Consider the following 22083-nt stretch of genomic DNA (forward strand, 5'->3'; position numbering starts at 1 on the left):
ATCATATTTTCGTATGATCAAGTACTTCGCAGGACTCATCTCGTGTGTATTGTATTACTTCGAATTATTCCACCACGATCCATTGCACCATGTCGTCTTCTAGTGATATCTTCATTGTATTATGATCTTTATGAGATAAATTGAGACTGCAATCTCACAATGTGGCTTTTGTTGGCACATTACAAAGCCTTCGCCATCTCCAATTGTATTCATTTCTTTGGAAATCAACTTTCGTCCACCCGCTCTCAGGTCACACTGAGACGGAACGTAATTCTAGGACAATTAGTCATCTAATAGCTATCATAGTCCACTAACTTTGTTGAAATTGGTGTATCATTATCTAGATTTCATTTTTTCAAGAATACACACCTCTGCATCTTCTTGCCTCGTATCAAGGCTTTCTGATCCTAATATCAACTCTGCAAGTCGGGCACCTTAGTTCTTCCGTCAAATACTTTATCGAGATAAGGTATATGTGTTTTGAAGTTACCTTCTACTTTAACACAATGTAAGATGAGTCTGCCACATCCGAACGAGAGACCCATAGAATGACATGATCTCGCTCTTGCTTTTGCAAGAGTTAATATCCTTAATCTTTGTCCAATGAAAGCTTTATGACTCAGCTCAATATTTCATCTTCTATGTCAACTCTTTTCATGTGACTTGGGCATTTCGTCAAGTTCTACTCAAGTTGTTCTACTCCTCGGTTTACATTGAATAGATGGTGACCCTTGTGCCAACCATTCATGGGTCAACCGTTCGAGTCCAATCTCCACATTGACTCTAAGTGTACCTTGGTTTAGTGTTGCTTTGGGTTGCTCGCCCACTTAATCTCATAACGCGTTTACCAATGTATTACCTCGTGCGATATCATGTGGTGATTTCTTGTTGCTCACTCGATCCGTTGAGCTTTGTAGAGTTAGTTATTGTCTTGAGGTACCTCTTCTTAACATGTGTAGTCCGTTGTACATGATTTTTCCTCTGGAGAATTGAGACTTAACCCTATTGGATATTTGTCCCGTTATAGCAACTTTCCTCTCCGCATCCTTCCTTTAGAAGTTTCGTAGATCATAATCTCCTTGGACTATTTCGTCTACACTATTTTACTCCCGTTAAACATTTGCTAGATTACAACTCTTCACCAATATAGCTTCTGATGTACCCCTCAAAGCCTAGCAACATGTTGAACTTACTTCACACTTCAGCCTCTTATGGACATATCCTTTTAATGCTAAAAAGAAAGTTTCAATGCTCCATGGCATCGAGTTTCGGTCGTCATGGGATGGCCACAAATAGTATATCATCCGCATATAAGCCCTTGTATGAGTACCAAATTATTCGAGTTAGTAATTTTTCTCACCTCTATGAGTTTTGCATAACTCTTTTGGTCGCTGAGCAACCCACCCTCCTTGTACTATCTTATCCTTTGCTAACCATTACACTTGCCTTGAGAACTGTTAAGTTTGGTTACCAACGTCGAGTTATAACTCGAACTCAGTCATCCCAACTTTTGTGCACTATACATTCTTCCAAACTCGTTTGTCGTCGTGGTACCTCTTATGTGAAGGGTTGGTCATTCCTTTGAATGCTAATCTTGAATACTTATTCCTTTGAGCGACTCCTTTCCCTACTGTCATGAACGGTCGTCGCACACCCGCAACAACTTCGTTCAACGAACCGTTCATCACTTTTGCATACTTGTACAGAGATATAGCAACATGTTTTGCCTTGATTTTGCTTAGAAAATATAAGCAACGATAGTTCGCAGCATTGTAGTATGATCGCTCGCCGCACCGAGCCAAACTGTCCCAAAATGGCTCCATTTTTGCATGCCACGACTTGTTTTCTGTACGCTGCAGTTGTACACAAAATGTCAACCATCTCTGCACCCTGGAACCTCCCGGGTGGCAAAGGGTTGGATGGGGCTTCAGTATATTGTCGGGCATTGAAAAATCTTCACAAGTTCGTACATTAACTTAACAGAAACTTGCCTTCGCACCCGGTGAGTAGTTGTTTGTGGACTTGTAACTGTTCATTCTACCTTCTAAAGTCCTTGTTTTCTCATTCCTCTCTTTTCTCTCTTGCATTCAAGGTGCTCGCTGAATTGTTTGTAAAGCTTCCATCTTTGCGAGACGTCGAGACTTATCCGTTGCTCATTTTCAATCTAATCAACTTTCTGTTTTACAAGTCCTTCGAGACCTGTACGAGGTTGCAACTAGGCTGAACATTTGCAGATGCATATGTCACAAGGGCGCCTCATGACTTAGGCAATCCCAGCTAAGTCCGAGGAGTTGGCGCAATGGTGCTTTACGACTTAAGGCAACTTCAGCTAAGTTTATGACTTTGCCGTAAGGATGCCTCACGACTTAGGCAATTCTAACTAAATCCGTGACACTATGTCTCAATGTTTATTTTCCTCAAACGGTCGCGTGTGCCAATTGCCCTCAACATAGCCCCGCTGGGTCTCCCACATTTGTAAGTTAAGTGTTTCTATGTTTATCCCACTCTGATATCATCGGTCATAGACTTAACTGGTTTTACTTAAATCGTACGACACACTTATGTATCCGTTCGCAAGAGATCAACCTCCCCGAAACCTCTTATGATCATTTAAGGATCTACAAAAAAGAAGATGAGTTAGAGGAAACATTTAACTCGAAATCCCACAAACAATCATTTCAATAAATACTTGAGAGATAATACAAATTACAATTATAGACTTCGTAAACTCCGAACGTTCGTATAACAAAAGATGCAAAGTGATTTGTCATGATAAAAAATCCCCCTAAGTACTCATATGACGCTACCTAGATACTACCCCATGTATCCATTCAACCATATGCCACCCGAATAACTCTTGGGCTTGTGCTGGTGGCAACTCTGCATAACTAAAATACTTTCAAAATAATTGTCTGAATAATTTATTTCTAAACAGTTTTATCTCTACACAACAATTAGATAAAAATCTGAAATCACTATAAAAGTTTTATCTCTACACGACAATTAGATAAAAATATGAAATAACTATAAAAGTCAATCAAGATTGTCAAGCCTACTACGAGTCATCTGTATATCATATAAAGCATGAAGAAACATACACGTGACTACATCAAATTATATTTACAACTTTACCAGTGACAAGATCATGCTCCATATCATTGTAATGACTTAATAATTAAACACTATGAACTCTTTCAATTTATGTAGGATGAAATATATGGGTCTTTTCACGACTTGCAATATTCCAACTATCTAAGATCAGCAAACAAATGGAGAAAGATATCAATTCTATCAGCAAACAAATGGAGTGTAGGCACCAAAATTACATGCATCGCATCATTCCTCATGCAACTCATCAACAACAGCTTTCGACCAAATTACTATATATTTCTGCATAAAGTATGTCATCTGTGATCTTTTGATTCAGTATTGCATGAACCAAAATGCTTTTTGCCTGAGGCTTCCAAGTAGATAAATGAAGCTATTTCTTGAGCAATATCACTAGTTCACCAACAGTGGTTCATACAACTTCCACACCTGGTTAGTAATCAAACTATCACAATGTGAGATAGCACCGCAGTTAGTTCACCAAACAACAATCAGGAAACCACCTCGGAACATTAGCCAACAGTTTATTCACCTTAACCCTCTTTACATTTGAACACATTCCATCAGTATTTCACCTGGACATAGATGAATCACTTGGCCGTTTCCCCTCCATGGCATCCTTCTTCCTCTGGCAGTCAACGCAAAGATATGGACCCTCCTGTTGCTTCGATGGTGGGGAGAAGAGATCACCTGAATTAACGAATAAATCATCATCTGGAACTTGGTCAGTTTGGCAGATTGCGCATCTTAGAAGCCCTGTGTTCTCCCTTGATGAGAAACTTTTTCCCAGCCTGCATTCCCCTTGTCACAGTTAGATTGTTTTCTATGAGAAAATTTTCAACTATAATGAAAGAAGAAAAAATGTAAACATGTGTGGGCATGTCAGTGATGGTAATACTGGTTGAACCTCCAACCTTATGGTTGAATAATCTTATCACTCAGGAAAGGGACCATCAGTTCTTGTTAAGACGAAACGAGCAAAAAGGATTAAAATTCATAAGGCTATAGCTGTTCATAGCAAACTAGGATCCATCCATACTTGTACATCTTCGAACACATCAGTGTATTGCAAAGATCAAGGTATCACCCATCACCAACAGTTACACTCGGCAGCCAATGCAGAAAGAATTATCATGTTCTTACAATCATAACCAGTGTATTGTATAGCAAATGAATTCAAAGCCAAATAACTTGGGATGTTTGATTCTGAGTAAGTGGCACCATGGGAAGTGCAGTTCCTAAGTCAAGTGCACACTTAACATGTTTCTAATGAAGTTGCACCAGGATTTGAGGAAGTCAAGTCCTGAGAGGGCAAAAGGGCAGATTTGACTTCCAAGATAGTGGGGAGTTGCCTACAACAACTTCTGAGAAGTGAAGGCAGTGAAATTTTAACCCTTAGTACACTTCCCTGCAACTGTAGCACAGCCTTAGCTAACCGAAAAAAAGAATATGAACCACACCTAGCAGCAAACAGAACTAAGACGTTGAAAGATCATGCATGATCTGTTATGAATCATTACGGTTGATCAATCCCTCTTCTGCATCAAAATTTTCATGTCTGCTCAGTTTCACAAGCACAAGGAACTTCATATCATATCAAGGCCCTTGACATATGTGGCAACCATCCATCACCATATGAAATACCAACTCATAAGACAATTGGAATTTCGGTCTTATGTTAAAGTTAGATGTCTATATCAAGAAATCAAAGGCTTAAATAATGAAGAATGTTGGATTCACATCTTTCACTTCTTATCTTATTCTATTTTAGCTTAACTAATTATCAAAATATATAGAGTAGCCATGGTTACAGCTCACCTATAACCAAAGAACTCCAAATGACAGCTGATAATCAACCTCCTTGTAGTCTTAAGACTAACAAAACTTCTGTAGATTGGTCCCAAACATCTGTTCATATTCCCAGTCTTTTTGAAATGATTATTCCATCTACCTTCTTACAGAATCCAGTTGACCTCCAGAGTAGAAGAAGCTTCTTGATAGGCCAGATTCTCCCTATATGTTGTTCAATTTAGATCCATCAACATGAATACAATGCCAAGAAGTTTACGAACTTCTCAATTTTCATAAACACAAATGGACTTAAATAATAGCTTGATTCCAGAACACTTCTGGAAATTGAACCAGTGCATATATATATACACACATACATACATACATACATATTCTATGCTTCACCTATTCACAGATACTATATTGTTTACAGATTACAATTTCAGTATTCACTTTGTACTTCTATTCTAATTGTTTCTACAGAGAAAAGACTGAAACCTATCTTTTTTATCACTAACAATCATTGAGGTGATTAAGGCATTCTACAGAAAATTTGCAGCAAAGTGAAACTGCATTCGAGATGAGCATTGTGTCTTTACATCCTCAAATCCTGAAGGTTGTCATTAACTAAAACCTTAAGCCATAACTAGGATTTATAATGCCCACTTCAAGAATCATTTGCCAAATATTCCTATGACAGTAAGGCACCATCTATGGTGCCTGTAAAAGACCAGATAAATATTTACCAATTGATCATAGTTGATAGATGGTAACACATCATTAGAGATGTTGTGTTGTTTCACAATACTCCAAGGGACATAATGGATCATACTATCATTTCTAGACTGTCATAGAACTATCCTTGTATCCATTGTAAATCTATCCTACTTGTTCCATCTGATGGTGTTTGAGAGGTCTTTACCTGAATCTTCAGATTTATTGTCCACCCTAGCCTCTAATATAATCAAGTTCTCCACAAAGACCTTGGTTTGGGATATTGAGATAATAAAAGGGTTAGCCAAAATTAAACACTCATTTCTCATATTTACCAAATAAGTTATACAAAATGGGCACTCAAAGGATTAAAATATCAGTGTAGTATTGATATTGGTCAATGATCAGACTGGTGTGGTACTGTTACCAGTTAGCATATGACACTCGGTACAAGTTGGTATGCAGTCAGACTCAAGGTTAATCATTAAAATATAATGAATAAAATATCAAACCTATACCAGCCAACACCTTAGAATGGCAAAGCATGCTCAAGGTTAACCTTGAGCAAGCTGGCTAGCACTAGGTTTAAGGATCAGTGACATCCTTTATAGTAACTCACTTTCCGCCTCCAGCAGCCAAACAAACAATCCAACAGATTGAGTGGCAATCACATTGCATTGGCATGCAAGAACACCATCTCCACCAGGCGATGCATCAATTGCCGCCTCAAGTTCAAGGTTCTCAAGCGTCACTACCATTGGAAGCTCAGCATACACCTGTGCACCCCCCATTACCTGCTTCAGGTAAATAAATAGCACACCATGGAGTGAGGTGTGTTGATGCAACATGTGACAAAGTGCCAAGCTAACCAAATTGCAACATGGTAACATGCAACACTTCGGAGTCTTCTTACTGTAACTTGCGCTAGGTGAATGCACCCCTTTTACATCAACAATATCATCAATTTAAGTCTTTCACTTGAGTTTGTACAATCAAATTATAGGTGTTTAGTCTAAATGACACAGATCACAGCATTTCTTGGTCTGAGACATCTCAGAAAAGCCTTTTGACATTTTTGAGGTGTGTGCATATAGCTTTGTCTTAGGATTGTTGGATGAGAATATACTATATGCAAATTTGAGATGTAGCATGTTAGCTATTGACAGAAATACCACTTGACTTAACCCAAATATATATCCAATTATATTAGTGCAAAAAGTGTTACTCATGGACAACAAAGTGTCTGAGACCTTAAGGGTTTCATGACATTCCAGCAATGGTTCATATGATTGACCTCTGTGTGAACCTATGAACCAACTTGTAAAATCCTGAAGGCAAAAACATGCCATTTAACAATTCATGTTGGAGGGGAATTACTGTCCTCAAAATTCTACGGTTAGGGAATATATTACTTTCACATATTCATCTTTCATCTTGTTATAGATAACTTGAAATCATATTCTTTTGCAGGGATCAGGTTAAATTAATTAACAATTGAAGATCTATCACCAATGAGTTATCGAGGTTAAGACAATAGTCCTATATCTCGGATATTTCAAGACAATAATCTACACTGCAATGGAATTTGCCAATTACATAACTGGAATTTTTTTTCTAATTGATATGATTTCTGAGTTATTCTTGTTTTTTAATACTGTCAAAACTTTTCCTGTCTACTGGATATAAATTGGTCCCTCAATCTACTAGCATTTCATAAAAGCATCATAGAATAACCTCTGGTTAAGAGACAACATCTACACCTCAAGCATTGAAAGACAGCAATAACTCCTATGGTTGGTGGAGAACACAAAATTTACAATTTTACCTTTTTCTAGTTGACCTTGGACTCAACCGATCTAACTTCCAACAATGAAATTTTTTATTTTTCAATAATTTGTATCGAGCCCTATCTATTAGCATCAAATATTCCAATATCAGAATTACACACTTTGAATTGACTTAGCAATTAAGGTACATACTAAATTGACATAGCAGCATAACGTACCTAATTTAATTTGACTCAGCGGCATAGTTAAGGTACATATTTTGAATTGACTTAGCAGAAGCAATGTGAAAATACACATAAAATGGGAAGACTTCCATAGTTCCATCCTGAAAGCAACTAAGCATGACTTGAGGTAAAATAGTTTAGTATGTTTTATTTTAATAGGCACAATCACCATCCTTGTTCCATGAGAAATAGGGATTGAACGAATTATAAACCTTGAACCTAAATTTGAATTTGCAACATTACATAGACAAAAGCCTCTTCTTTTTACAAGTGCTGGTAAATGTGAAAAACTGAAAAAATGGGTGTTCTCATCCTCAATGCATAATTGATTAAACACACTAATGCATTTATCTTAGAAACCTTTCCAAGTAAAACAAGGGTAAGTGACAAGTTTAATAAATCGAGCATAAATCCAATCAAGGGTGTTGTATGAATAAACAACTATGCTAACTATAGGTACTAATGTCTGGTTAACTCAACCAAGATCTGATTGGTTAGAACCCAAAATTCTCGAGAAATCAATAATCATCAGGAGTTGGCAAAAGTATCAACCAATGTAGAGGCTAGATCCATGACTCAAGAAACAGGGAACCATCCAGAACCAACTAGTGTTCACTGCTTTCAGCCAACTGAATAATTCTAGGTCAACTTTGACTAATTTATATAGGGCTTGTAATACCCAAGCTGGCTTGAGTCCATTGAACTGGACCAGTATCAAGCCGAGTCAGGGCTAAACCATCTAGCCATTGGGCCTCAACCGAGCCAGCTTAATTGAGTCCAATTAAGCTTTTTGAGCTTGATTCACCTTGAGTGCGTAACTCTTTTCAACCCAAAAGAGTGGACCATAGATATATCATAATACATGTTCAAGAATTTATCTTGAGCCACAAGCAGAGCCCTCAAGGAGTTGCCCATTCATCACCTGAACCTCAAACCCTTGTATACCCTTTGTACCACATTTTCAGTACTGATTCTGGCCTGGTTTTGATCAAATTTCATCTGACCCAATTTGATCCACTGCCAATCTGGTTCTTGATTTCTCAAACATAGCTTATTGAAAAGTCAAAGAACCTAAGTTTAAAGGTAAATTTGCCTTCAAATTGATAAAAATCAAGACGTCCACAAATTAAAGAAACAATCTATAAGTTTAAGCAATAAGTTATGAATAAAAGTGATAAAGTTTTAGCAAATAATCTAATGATGGTAATAATATTTGACATGAAGCAATTTAGCAAGAGAACACATTACTCATTTACCATCAAGTTCATGATGTAGATCAAAAAAGATATTTAGTCACATGGACCTATTTGAATGAACACATTTTTCCAGTTTGCCTAAAAAGTTATTATCAAATTGGTTTTCTAAATCTGATCCATCTTTCTTTTCCATTAACAAGCAGCAAATTATGCCTTAATGGAAAAAATCATAACTAATTGAACAAGAAGAATAATGGAGGACCATAGTTAGTAGCACTAGACAAATATTACCTTTCTTCCAGCATAGCTGACCCCTCCTCAAATAATTCCTCCACAGCGCCAACAGAAGAAAGTTTGTTAGGTTTGCCAGCAGCATTCTGTGGCTTCTTCCCAAAGAGTGATCTGAACTTGTTTTGCTGTTTTACTGGTGATGGTAGTGGGAGAGTGTGATCAGATGGAATTATATCAACAACTAGGCAAGTCGTGTCATCTTTCAAGCCACTTGTTCTCAATGCTTCCTAAACCAATTGATCATACATGAAGAACTCTAAATGAGCTAACTATAATCATAAGATGTAATGAGAAAGAAACTGACAAATTACAAACAGTGACAAGTTATTTATGCTCGTCATCACCTTAACAACGAGCTTTGCAGCAAGTTCCGCAGGAATTCCTCGGCAAGCTTTGGCTGCTAGCTCGGATGAAAGGGCATCCCATATGCCATCAGAAGCAATTATCAAACGTCCTCCAACACTTGAAAGCTGATCATCCGACAAGTTAAAACAAAGTCATTCAAATAACATCAAATACCGCAAATCACCAAGCTTGATGGCCCACACCTTGACTTGCTTCACATGAGGAATCGGGACAATGAACTCGCCCACATCTGTATCCCCGATTGACCTTGAAAGGCATAACCCACCCGGCCAACAGCGAAGCGGTCCAACCTAAGAAGCAGCATGCACATAAATCAGACAATGCAAACAAGACATTAGGATCATGTCATAGCCTTGAACATCAGATATTTTGGCAACCAATACCTCTTTTCCACCGCAAATATTAAGCCTTCCAACCTCTCCTCCACTAGCAGTCACACGTTCCCTCTCCTCAACATTCTCTTCCAGCCTATGATCAACCGTAAGCAATGAGACCACACCGTCTTGCGAATCCAGAATGCACCTCGAGTCACCCACAGATGCAACTGTGACAGTCCACCCATCGACGACAACCAGCGTCGCTGTCGTCCCAGAAGTCTCCCCTGCCAGAACAACAAAAGCTCAGTTTTTCTTCTTTTTTTTCTTCGGTCAAATGTACAAAGTCAACAGCAGCGCGTAAACTAAATTTTGCCTTTGCGCTGGAAATCGATGTCCGTCTTGACAAAACCAGCGACCAGTGCACGCGGAAGGGCTTCAAGCCATTCTTCCCTACCGATTCCCTGAGGGATCGCGCTCATAACGTGCTCCAAAAGGTGCTCTTTTGCGAACACAGCAGCAGAAACACCATTGTGCCCGTCAAAGATCTGTACAGGAAGTGACATCAAACCAAAGGGAACATGAGGAGGAACAAAGGAAACTGAAACCGAATGGTGGATCAGGAGTACCGCGAAGACCGAGAAGGAGGAGGCGGCGTCGCCGGGGACCCGAAGGCAGTCGGGCCTGACAAGGAAGTAGTCCTCCCCTCTCTTGGCGAAGGCGGCGTGCCCGTACTTGATGGCGGGCTTCTCGGACTGGCCCCCGCGAAGCTCGCGGCCGATGAGGGTCGCCAGCGGGACCATGGGCGGTCGCATGCTCGGATCTCGAGGCCGCACCTCAGTAGCCATCGGTGGCGGACGTCGCGGTCCCCTAAAGAACCCTAATCCGTTCCCCTCGACACAAATCACTCACCTAGCCCCCATTCCCGTCAATCTCCTCCCAAGAACCCACATTACCACCCTCTCAATCCGGTCCAAAGCAAGACTCCAAGCAGAAAAAAAATATCGAACTTTTGACTAAGAAAACCTTACCAAGAAGAACTGGTTTCGACGATCGGAAAGAGCAATGCGGACCATAAAAATTCGATCTCCGGGATCGAGAAAGGATGGGACTGGGATCAGAGGGACCGAGAAGAGCACGCCCAATTGGGCGAAGAAAACGAGAAAGGGGTAGTCGATCAGGGAGTCTTTCACTGTAGGAACACAACACAGAGCGAGAGAGAGAGAGAGAGAGAGAGAGAGCGCGGAGATGGGGAATAAAAAGGAGATCTTTTTCCTTTTTATCATGGAAAGATGGCTCTGAGGGGAAAGAAGGTGAGGAAAGAGGGGGAATGCATAGGATTGGGACCAAGGAAATTTTTATGTGGTGTTTTCCAGTTGTGCTGCCTATCCCCCACTACTCGCTGCCTAAACTAAAGCCTCTTGATTGGGTTGTGTAGCTGTAGCCCTCTGTGATGCTGCGTATGGAGAGGGAAGGAGGACCACACGGTCATAATGACTTGGGTGCCCCTCTGCCATGGATGAGACTTTTAAGCAGGGGAGATCGGGCATGCTTCCTCTGCGTCAAATGGGTTTGGAGGTCATGAAATCTTCTGCTAACAATGTCTCTACTGGATCTTTGTTTGATCACCAAATGGTGCGAATACGAACGCAGCTTCGATGAGTGGCGAGAAGGGGCAGATAAGGGAACGCAGCGCCGGGAGGGGCCCGCATGGGCCGGCGCCACCGCACGCGGTTTTGCCGCGTGATGGCCACCCGCGTGGGCCCGACGCTTCCCCCTGCGGTGCCGCGACCATGTGAGGCTGGGCCCCGCGCCGGTCATTGACCCTCCCCCCCGCCCCCGCCCCCGCACCCCGTCTCTCGTCGTCTCCATCAGCCGTGCCTTTGACGTCGACGCATGAAAAGGAGAGACAGAGGCAGAAAGAGAAGAAGAAGAAGAGTGTGGGATTGCAGCTGGCTGTCTTCGGCCTCCTTCCCTTCGCCACCGCGCTTGGTCGAGGAATGATGTAGCTTTGCTTCTTCTCCCGCGGAGGTCGGATGGAGGCGATGAGAAGAGAATCTACCGTAAACGTTCCCCGTCCTTCGTGTTATTGCGTGGCAGTGTATTCCATCATCCAAGCTACAGGAAGAAGACACGGGGGGGGGACACAGACAGTATGCTTGAGCATGGGAGCATCTCAGCACATAGCAGCTCCTGTGCAGAAGCGTGCAAACTAATTGGGAAATGTTCATGGTCCAACTCAGATCGGATCGATCGGTCAATTTGATCGAAAAAAAAAATCAAAATCAAAATCAAAATTAAAATGTTTAACCGATTCGGATCGGTTCATTAATTACTGTGTTTCTCAATAATTATCAAAAGACCCATGAAATTTTGAATATATAAGGATGAGATCGGATCCATGTCGACTATGACCTCAGCACAAAGTTCCTGGCAAAGGTAAAAGCTGAAATCATTAAGAGAATATAACATAAACAATTGTAATTATGATCCTGTGCACAAAGAACTTGATGGGGAGATACACGAGATGATACAGTGCCTCTATAATTTTGCCTCGCTTTCCTCTACAAACATGACAGAAAGAATGCAACAAGAATCAAGTGAAGTAGATGGAGAGAATCCAACACTCCTGCACTGGTTCTGAGACTTCGACCACAACAACAGCAGTACAAGCAACTGAGATTATTGCCACTCGTCACTAGAATGAGAAGGAGGCCCTCAATCTCTTATGTCATTCTGGAAAAGAAAGAACAAATCGCAAACCAAATTATCAACAGCAACCCTACTTTCTGTTGCCAGTTTTGCCACCTGATGCAATCCGTTTCCCGTCGTCGCCGTTAGCCTGCCTTCCCGTTCTCTTTGACCCGTTTGATGTTTTCTGGGAAGGAGATGGTATGTGTGTATAATTCGGAGTCCTGAATCGAAGGAAAGAAACAAAAACAGTTCAAATATTGTACTGATCAAGAAAACAAAAACAAGATATCTCATGTACACTGGCAACTGCATTGCATAAGATTAAATATCAAAGGAGTTGTATGTATATATATTGCTCAATTCTCATATGGTTGACATTTTATGTCCCAAAACAAGATATTTTGAGTTTCATAAATAATTATCCAAGCATCAGATCTTTGCCATATGAAGAAGCAACGCCTGGGCGAAAAGCATACTTGAAGAAGCCAAAATTTGTCAAGGCTATAGCTATCCTAACAACTGTTTGATCTAAGCTCAAGCATTCAGGCATGACAACCCTACTCATAGATTCTGGAAAGGGACACCACCACCCGAGTCAAAAGTGACAAGCTGTAAGCAAATCAAATGCTATATCCAACAACAGCTGTAATCCTTTTGCATGTCATTGCGAGCTAGTTGGACTTGGTTATGGATGTAATTACAACATCAAAGATGCATCTGCTTTTTAGTGCATCACCAAATTCTACTATCTGGAAGTTAAAGACCATCAAGGATAAAGGTTTTGAAGTGTAATTCTTAAAATCTGATGGCTAACATGCAATAAAACTTAATATCACAAGTTTTTATGGCAGACAAAATGTCGGTATGAAGATTAACTTTTTTTCTGATGAAAAATAGCATGTATAATCCTTAAAATTGTTGCAAATTGGACTGCTAACAAAAGTTTCCGCTCAACCTGGAAAGTTTTACCTAATTAATATGATTATCTTAATTGTTGCTGGTTCATTTCAAAAAATAATATGACCAAGACTGACTATCACTAGAGCATATAAAAATCAATAGGAAATTATAGATCAACCGAAATATCCTGCAATTTAGGCACAATATATAACACTATATTCAGTGATATGCCAGAATATTTCCACAATTACTATGTACAACAGTAACAGATGTTGTTTTTCATTTATATATCAATTGAAAAACTATTAACTTTTAGCATCTAAGATCAGAACTAAGGTGCAACATAACTCTGCAAGATAATTAGTTGTGAAGTTGTTCTGGAGATCTTTCATAGTATTGGGTTTCACAGTCAAATTAGGTAAACAAGCAAGAAAATCTCTTCACATGTGAAATTACTTATATCAAATGAAAGAAGATCAAGGAATTTATTTACTTCAAGATTGTGTATTATATACTTAAAGTAAGATTGTGGCAAGTCAACTACCTTATATCGGAACTCTGTGTGAACTTTGGTTGAGGCTTCTTGATCCTAGACCCACTCTCATTACCTGTGCTATGAACATTTTGGAGACTGAATTGCCACAGCATATCTGCTTCAGAAGAATCACTTGTCGCAATATCCTGATCATCTGAATCATCAGTAGCCACATAATATGAATGACTTCTTTGCATGTCCAGCTCATAGCTATCTTTTCTTCTCATGGCACTTTTATGGTATTGTTTATCTGGATAAATTCTCACGTCAGAAACACATCTTTGGTAGAAGAAGTCAGGTAATGTTCCAGTATCACCCTCCCAATCTATCATGGGATTGTCATCCATAACAGCTGTATCTAGCTTGTTCACCATGATCTTGTCAACCCAATCTCCAGAAACAATTTCTTTATCATCCCTCACAGGAAGATTCATTCTGGAACAACTATCTGGCCATGGAGGAGAATCATTTGTCGTAAAAAGATCTTGGAGATCAAAACTTGGCTTCTTTTGTCTCGATGGCAGACTACTTCTGACCTGAAAAGAGGCCATTATCACAGTTGTTACTATCTGGTGCATGATATTAGAGGTAGTCAGCACATATTGGTGCCAATCATATTTGCAGGAAGAAACACAATCTATTGATTGCCAAGTTATGAATGATATGTTCCCTTGAAAGTCATGTCTTGAAAAACATCAAAGCAGATGTCTACAATCAAAGAAAGACTCTGCACAAAATATAGGCAATAGACTGCCAACCAAGATCTACAGAAAGGAGTTAACATTTATCAATTAGAACAAAAAGACATACAGGCTGTGCCAAATAAAACAAGTGAAGAAAAAACAATTTCAGCCAAGATTTTCTGTTGTCGGAAATGATAGAACACAAAATACAGGCAACATACTACCAACAAAGACCTAGAGAAAGGAAGAAAATTTTATTCAAAAAATATGAAATATAGGCTGTGCCATATATAAAATTTCCATGATTTTTTGTTGTAAGAGATGTTTGAACTTAAACATCCTCGATATGTTAACCGGATATGGCAATCACTGATGGTTAACAGAAGTCAGTAGCAAAATCCAATTTTCAAAAGATAATGCAAATGATTAAGTTTTGAAAGGATATACAGGCATAAATAGAGAAATAAAACAAGGTTTAGCATTATTTCTAAAAGTTGGAATTTGTGGCATCTCATAATAAATTCTCCAAAACAATGCATTATGGTAGCTGCTCTTTTGGTACCTGTTTTATGTGAAAAGAATAAGAAAGTAACAAAGAAATAGTTTAAGCAAAAGATATTGAGAATACCTCTATGTTACCAACTTCCTCCATTGGCTGTCTTTGGTTAGATTGATTGTGTAGATAATCTGCTCCACTCCGTCGATTGGAATGTACTGGTGATGATGGTCTTGTGCTGAGTGAATCTGCCCCTGGTATTGTATTCTGGAGATGTTGTGATCCTTCCTCTTTGCATGCCAATGCTGCTTTCAAACTAGCCATCTACAACAGGAAGAAGCAAATCCTTTCTTGAAAACTGAAAGAGATGTAAAAGAAACAAAGAATAAAAATGTACCAAATGAATAATTTCATAGGAATGAAGAAAACAAAGAAAAAAAGAAAAGAAGGTGAACCTGCTCCCTTAGTTTTTTTACTTCTCCACTTTCTTTATTAACTCTTGCAGCACCAAGCTCAACTGTAGAAACCCGCTCAGCAAATTTTAGCGTGCTGAGAGTTTCTCCAATAGCATCCATTTCAGGACTTATATGGACAAACATCAATGTCTTTGCTTGTCCACCTAGGTAGGCAAGGTTATACAAAAGAATGAATAAGACGAGGTTTCTTTTAGTCAAACAAGATTCATGCAAGAATATAACTTACCAAGGGAGTCTTGGAGTAACTGAGTGAGTTTGCTATTCCGATAAGGAACATGTGAATTCTTTAGGGCAAGGGCAGATATTACATCACCTAAAGCCGAGAGAGATTTGTTTATATGTTGTGCTTCTTTTAATCTTTCTCCTGTTACTTCAGATTTATCAACTCTTTCACTGCCTGCCAAGTCAACAAGATGTAAACATCCTCGGAGAATAGTTCCTGAAGTCATATCTTTGCCTTGAACATGAACAGTCAAGCAACTGCAAACAAATCGATTCAAATGACATCTTAGAGAACCTTGAGTTAAAACAAACTATCAAGTGAAATTTTAATATTGTACCTATGAGAACGACTGCTACGATCATTCAAAGCAGTAGCACCTACAACACGGTTCCTCTGCCCAATGTTCATTAGTTCAATCACATCAGATGTTGATGTAACAGGCACTAAGTTTGCATTGGGAACATTAAGTCCTTTCTGAGAATTATTACGAATTTCCAATGTACCTTCTTGTAAAGGAAAAAAACTGAGACATAAACAAATGTTAAAAAAATAACTAAGAACCCAAAAGAGATTTCAGTGCATTTCAATTTATTTTCATCCATTTGGAAATTACGCATAATTTTATGTATTTTTACATAATCAAACATATAATGAGTTTCCTAACAAAGACATAAAAATAAACAAAATATTATATGAGCAAAAAAAAGGATATTTTTTGCTAAGACCATCCCCCACAAGGAGGTCCCTGACTTGCTCATTGTATATCTCGATCATCTGAACAGAAATCTCATAAGAAAATATCCCTCTTCTTTGTTCAGAGAGCTTAAACAAATCACTTAGTGCTCTATAATTGACGCCCACTGTTTGCTCATTGAGAAGCTTAGGTCCACTCTGTATGGATTCACAAAATCAATCTATATTAAGCGCATCTCAACTGTCAACAAAGATTGATTAATACAATGAAATTTTAGCCAACAAAATCATTCATTTAAAATAAATAAGTTCATCGAGTGTCACACCATCGTATATGTCTTTCCTGATCCAGTTTGGCCGTATGCAAAAATACAAACATTGTAACCATCAAGAATCGAACGAATGAGAGGCTGGGTATCTGAGAATACTTCTTCTGCAACATGATAAAATGTGAGAGTGATGTTTAAAAATTATTGCAAGTGAACAGCTTATACAAAAAGATATTGTTTAATGACCTTGTGATGAAGATGGCCCAAAAACTTTATTGAAGTTAAAAGATCTACGTCCTTCTTTGCCATACTTTGAGGGTGTTACAATTGTGATATTTCCCTCATCAATAGAACCAAGAGTGTTGCCACTCAGTTGTCCTGGCAAGAAGGGTCTCACTCGACAATAGACCCTAATGCTACCTAATATAGGTCAAAAAACAAAAGTTACTCGAAATATATTCAACCAAAATATTGTTAAAATCTGGCTAGTTCACCTTTTAGATCTTGCACTTGATTGTACAGCTTCCTGTTCTCATCGAGAACTTTGTGATAACCAGAAGCAGCATGGGCAAGGCCATGTAGATACTCTCCTGATGTATGAGTTGACCAGCAGGAGAGTTGGTAATTAGTAATGAGATACAATAAGCTTTGTAAAGGTCAAAGTACTCTTTGTATCTTACCAAGCTTAGTGAATTCATCAGTAAACTTCATGTGCATAAACTGCATTCCAGCTTTTGTAGTTTGAAGAGTGTGTCTAAGTTCCTGTAGAGTACGAACAACAGCTATAATCTGGCAACTGTAAGCAATTAACAAATTTCTACAACTTCAAGATATGAAATTTTACCTCAATATCTCTCTCTTGCTGTTGAAAAATCAACTGTTGCTTCATATGATTTTCTTTTGATGCATCTTCTTTGTTTATCTTCTTAACGTGGTTCTCTCTCTTTGCCTTCCTCAAAATACTTCCTTCGGTTTCCTTCTTAAATGAAATAATTAAGAAGAGAGTTCTATTATTTCCATACGAATTCAGGAATTCAGCCAGTAGAGTGAATATGCAACATACCTCCATTTCACAATGAATGGATGGAGGCCCAATTGAAGCCTTCGCTTTCGCAAAAGATTTGCTAGTGTCGTGGCCCTTCAAAGTGGTTTTCTCCTGTTGACTTTCATAATTATATCAAAGTGATGATAATAATGATCAGTGCATCAAAAATGAAGATGTCGCTAACCTGACATAACAATTAAACCTAACACATGCATTTCATATTACTTAGCAAACCATTATGCATGAGGCATACCAATCTCTAATTAAATTTCTCAGTGATCAAATGCTTAAATGGCAAAGGATTGGATCATACCAGTGCATTTTGTCTTGTTACACGGCATTCAAATTCTTCCATAACTTTATTCAACATTGACTCAACAAGCTGCAAAAAAATAAAAATTTATATATCCACTAAAAGAATCTAAAAGCATTTGCTGTTTCCTTTTTTCTTTTTTGTGGATCAAATGACTAAGAGAAATTAAGGCAGCCATACTAGTGGGAGTTCCTCGGGCTTCTTATCTGATAGAGCTGCATGGACAAGCATGTTTAAAGGCCGTGATGTAGTCTGTTGGTACACATGGAATTAGTAAAAAAATGCATCTAATTATTCTGTAATGATTTATCCAAAAAATGGCTTCCTAACCATTTGACAGGACTCCATTGAGATGTCCCCTTGAGAATTGAGCTCAGCACATAGGCCATCATTCTCATTCAACAATTGGCTTCTCGACAATGAACCCTTGTAATTTTCTGAATTTTTCCTTATGAAGGACTTGCCTGAGATGGATGGTTTAGAATTTCCACCATACCTAAATGAACCATGCCCACCCATTTGTTTCCATTCACCATAAGATTGGAGAGATAGAACACAGTTCACAATCCTCGCACTCTTACCTCCCTGGAATATGAGAAACCAGTCAGAGAATTCAAGAAGCATTTTACATAAAAGCAAGATAAGATATTTATGGTAAACTAATTGTAAAACTCATAAATTCCATATGAAACGTTGCAAATGTTTTAGGGCAAGGAGAGATGACACTTGATAAGAAATATATTAGCTAAACATTATGAAACGCACCTGTTCTAAGTCGGATGCCTCAAAGGTGGGCAGATCCATCTCTTGCACAGCTACAAGGAAGTTCCTCACGTTCTCAAAATACTGATATGCGGATAGCGCTGCTCCATCTGGTTGTTGAACTGTATCTCCAGGATTGACCACCACCTGAAGAGAGCAATTGTAGTTAGACTAGAAGACACATGACAAAGAGGGAAAAACACCGCACTAAACGGCAAGAACCTGGCCACTGTGATACGAAGCACACTCACTTTTGGTACCGCTCCAGGATGAATCTTGTTCAGTGCATTGCAAAGGATCAAACCATTCCTCAATCCAAGCCTGAATTCTTCCTCTGAAGGTTCATCAGGCAAATCTTTCGCAGCGACAACTCCCACCGCCTTTCTCAGCCATCCGGCAGCCTCGTATCTACGTGCCACTGGCATTCAATCGAAGAGCATAACTATCACATAATCTAATCTTTTTTCCTGTAATCGACCCGATGAAAACTTGAAATAAAATTAAGAGGTAAAGAAAAGCCCAGTTCAACAAAAAGCGGTCAAATGCATCGATCAAGAACAACAGCATATAAATATTGGAACAGAAAAGGACATCAAAAAGAAAAAGGAAAAGAAAGGAAATGTTCTAAGAATTAGCGGAACACGTGAACTCGAGATCAAAAACGGAAACGGGTACGAAGAGAAGCAGAGGAACAATCGTTCACCTGCTTCTCCGGCCTTCCTGGAAGCCAAGTTGACATCGCTGAGCTTGGTCCCGTGCTGTTTCAGGACATCCTCAACCACAGAAGCCAGCGATACGGCGACCATCCCCTCCGATGCCATTTCCGACCTCCCTCTCCTCCTCAAAATCCCCACCAAGACACCCACGCAACAGAGCGTCCGACGGCAAGAACGATCAAGAAGAGCTCCCCGATCTCATCTCGTTCAACTTATCCTTTAAGCTCCGGATCATCGGGGAAGAAAGACGCAGGAGAAATCACTTCTGGCTCCAATGGAGTAGGAAGGAGATGGAGGCGGAGGATCGAGGGGCGTGGGGGAGACCGATTACTTTGGGCTCCCTCTTTATAATACACTTCAGTTTGTGCCTTCCCGGTACAATTTCAAAAACCACCCTTCCCTATTTCATATTTGACAATCTATTATATTTCCCACCTATCAAGTCTTCTTTAACGGAATTCAATTCTTACAAACACACCCTTCTTAAGGGTATATATATCACAAATTAGTAGTCGAGGGCAAATAAGTGAAATCGCGGTGCTTCCGCTTCGGAGCGTCCCCCCGCTGTGGTAAAAAGGAAATATATAATAATGTAAAAAAAACCGAAATTTAAATTTATTATTACCTTCTACTCTGTATATTAATTAATTTTTAAATCCCATAAAATCGTTTCATTTATTTTTTCTTCCAATTTTTAAGCTTTTAATTTAATTATATATGGACGGGAATTATTTTTTTATACAATTTATCTATATATTTATATATTATATGTTGACAGTACCCTACGAGCGTCGCCCGGTTGGCTTCACATGTGGCTTCTGACGCTCCAACGTTCGAAAATTTTGAAAAAGCTAGGCTCGGGAAGTCCGTACCGGAAGTGGCTCGGGTAAGTGGTTGGAAAGATGGGCTTAGTCTGAGGAAGGGGAAAGATATAAGGTGGGGCCCGTGCGGCGCGCCTTTGGGCCAAGCGGGCCCCGGTCTTCTCTAAGCCGGACCGTGGGCCCCGGCTGAAAAGCCTGATTCTGCATGACACGCCTCTCATCATCATCACCGTTCCTTTTTGTGTTTCCCCCCCCCCCCTCTCTCTCTCTCTCTCTCTCTCTCTCTCTATCTTATGCCATTTGTCCATTCCTTTTCTTATTATTGCCAATTTCACTTTACATGGACAATTCAGCCTTAATTGTCATATGAGGCACACAAAAAGAATTCACTATATTACTTTTATCAAAAATATCTTCATATTGTAATTTTAATATGACCAAATATATCTCATTAAAAATATTTATTTTTCTGAAGACGCAAATAAAGCTAATTTGAGTGCAGACTCAAATTATTTGAAAAATATTTTATTATCAAATAGATCGATTGGAATTAGACTCAAAAAATTGACTTATTGTCTTATCAAATCTTTGATTTTATAAAAATCTAATTAATACAATATAATTAACATAAATTTAAATTTATTAAGTAATGATCAATTATCCTATTAAGTAATTTAAATTTATGAATTGCATTTATGATGTTTGAAATTAAAATTAAAATTAAAATTCTATTTTCTTTTTTTTACACTCTTAGTTGAGTTGTGCACCCCTAACACTTGTCTTTCCGCACGGAGGAGTGATCACATATTGTGTTGCAGTGGCAGCTTTCCAACTCTCCCCCACAGTGTAAAGCTCACACCATATGCCATATAAGAATCCATCCATGCTTATCTATTTTGATGACAGGCGAAGCTTCACCTATTTGCAATGATGCACATCACACTTTAACCTGTCATGCGGCCCCTTCTTTATCTTTCCCTCATTGGCCCCCCCACCCAATCAAAAAGGAGATATTAATTACATCAATGGTTTTGCCCCTATTTTCTAGGATATAATTAGGCACCACAAGGACCATTGGAGCTACTCAAGAACACTTTGATCGAATGGCCGTCGATCAAGTCTTTTTGTGCTAGAGGAAGCATATTAATGTGATAAAGGTTGAATGGGTCCAAAAACTTTTCCTAATTAAAGGGCGTGTCAATCCTTTTGGAAGCACGTAATAATACTATTATTCCATGCCGAGAAATAAGCATCAAAGATGATTGCAAGGTATAAGGGAGGAGGCAACTCAGCATTTGGTTATGCAAAGCAAAGTGCTTTAGGATGGACAACTCAACTCACTCAAAAAGCTAGAAAAGTTGAGTTGGTGAGAGTGTCTAACCTAAGTTATGTAGTACATTTCCTTCATACTAGAGAATTTCTAGTCTATTGATATAATTAAACCTTTGATTACAAGTGTTGTTAGTTCAAGATGAGATTTGGAGTTCCAAAGTAGAACTATCTGTATATGTACACCGAAAGCATTACTTTGCAATGTAGCAGATGAGACATGATGATGTATCACCGGTTAATTTTCTCTATTAACCAGTAATTTATATGTATGTGAAATCTGATAGAAATATAAAGAAGAAATTATATTGATTGAAATAATACGTAATACTCCATA

At 38.9% G+C, this 22083-nt stretch overlaps 2 protein-coding genes across 3 annotated transcripts; both read right to left on the minus strand.

Moving 5' to 3' along the window:
• Window positions 1-3468: 3468 nt before the first annotated feature.
• On the minus strand, window positions 3469-11343 carry LOC135618999 (probable protein phosphatase 2C 33). The gene is made up of 7 exons (XM_065120521.1): window positions 10421-11343; window positions 10168-10339; window positions 9861-10078; window positions 9660-9767; window positions 9456-9581; window positions 9112-9338; window positions 3469-3899 (listed from the first exon to the last, which is right to left on the minus strand). Exons 1-7 carry the CDS (start codon window positions 10637-10639, stop codon window positions 3680-3682), a joined length of 1290 nt encoding a protein of 429 aa, XP_064976593.1. The 5' UTR covers window positions 10640-11343; the 3' UTR covers window positions 3469-3679.
• A 903-nt stretch (window positions 11344-12246) lies between these two features.
• Window positions 12247-19902, minus strand: LOC135585529 (kinesin-like protein KIN-14F). Of its 2 annotated transcripts, none has more exons than XM_065120524.1 (19): window positions 19584-19902; window positions 19132-19298; window positions 18884-19027; window positions 18449-18703; window positions 18299-18370; window positions 18119-18187; window positions 17824-17916; window positions 17605-17736; window positions 17441-17522; window positions 17255-17350; window positions 17007-17180; window positions 16818-16924; window positions 16509-16689; window positions 16136-16295; window positions 15802-16055; window positions 15555-15718; window positions 15232-15423; window positions 13930-14456; window positions 12247-12706 (listed from the first exon to the last, which is right to left on the minus strand). In XM_065120524.1, the coding sequence occupies exons 1-19, from the start codon at window positions 19699-19701 to the stop codon at window positions 12574-12576; spliced, it is 3120 nt and encodes a 1039-aa protein (XP_064976596.1). In that variant the 5' UTR covers window positions 19702-19902; the 3' UTR covers window positions 12247-12573. The 2 variants fall into 2 exon arrangements, with proteins under 2 accessions (XP_064976596.1, XP_064976595.1); XM_065120523.1 differs by having other exon boundaries at window positions 17605-17739.
• Between the last annotated feature and the right edge of the window lie 2181 nt (window positions 19903-22083).

Source organism: Musa acuminata, chromosome BXJ2-8 (genome assembly GCF_036884655.1).
Source record: "Musa acuminata AAA Group cultivar baxijiao chromosome BXJ2-8, Cavendish_Baxijiao_AAA, whole genome shotgun sequence".
NCBI classification, from domain to species: domain Eukaryota; kingdom Viridiplantae; phylum Streptophyta; class Magnoliopsida; order Zingiberales; family Musaceae; genus Musa; species Musa acuminata.

Bases quoted from the DNA above. Each gene is read 5' to 3' on its own strand.
- LOC135618999 (XM_065120521.1), bottom strand. From the start codon at position 10,639: ATGGCTACTGAGGTGCGGCCTCGAGATCCGAGCATGCGACCGCCCATG. The intron at 10,079-10,167 runs GCAAAATTTAGT...TTGTTCTGGCAG, and splicing joins CATCGATTTCCAGCGCAAAG to GGGAGACTTCTGGGACGACA. The intron at 3,900-9,111 runs GTAATATTTGTC...AGGGGAATGCAG, and splicing joins TCAGCTATGCTGGAAGAAAG to GCTGGGAAAAAGTTTCTCAT.
- LOC135585529 (XM_065120523.1), bottom strand. From the start codon at position 19,701: ATGGCATCGGAGGGGATGGTCGCCGTATCGCTGGCTTCTGTGGTTGAG. The intron at 18,371-18,448 runs GTTAGGAAGCCA...GTGTACCAACAG, and splicing joins CAATGGAGTCCTGTCAAATG to ACTACATCACGGCCTTTAAA. The intron at 17,181-17,254 runs GTGAACTAGCCA...GACCTATATTAG, and splicing joins TCAAGTGCAAGATCTAAAAG to GTAGCATTAGGGTCTATTGT.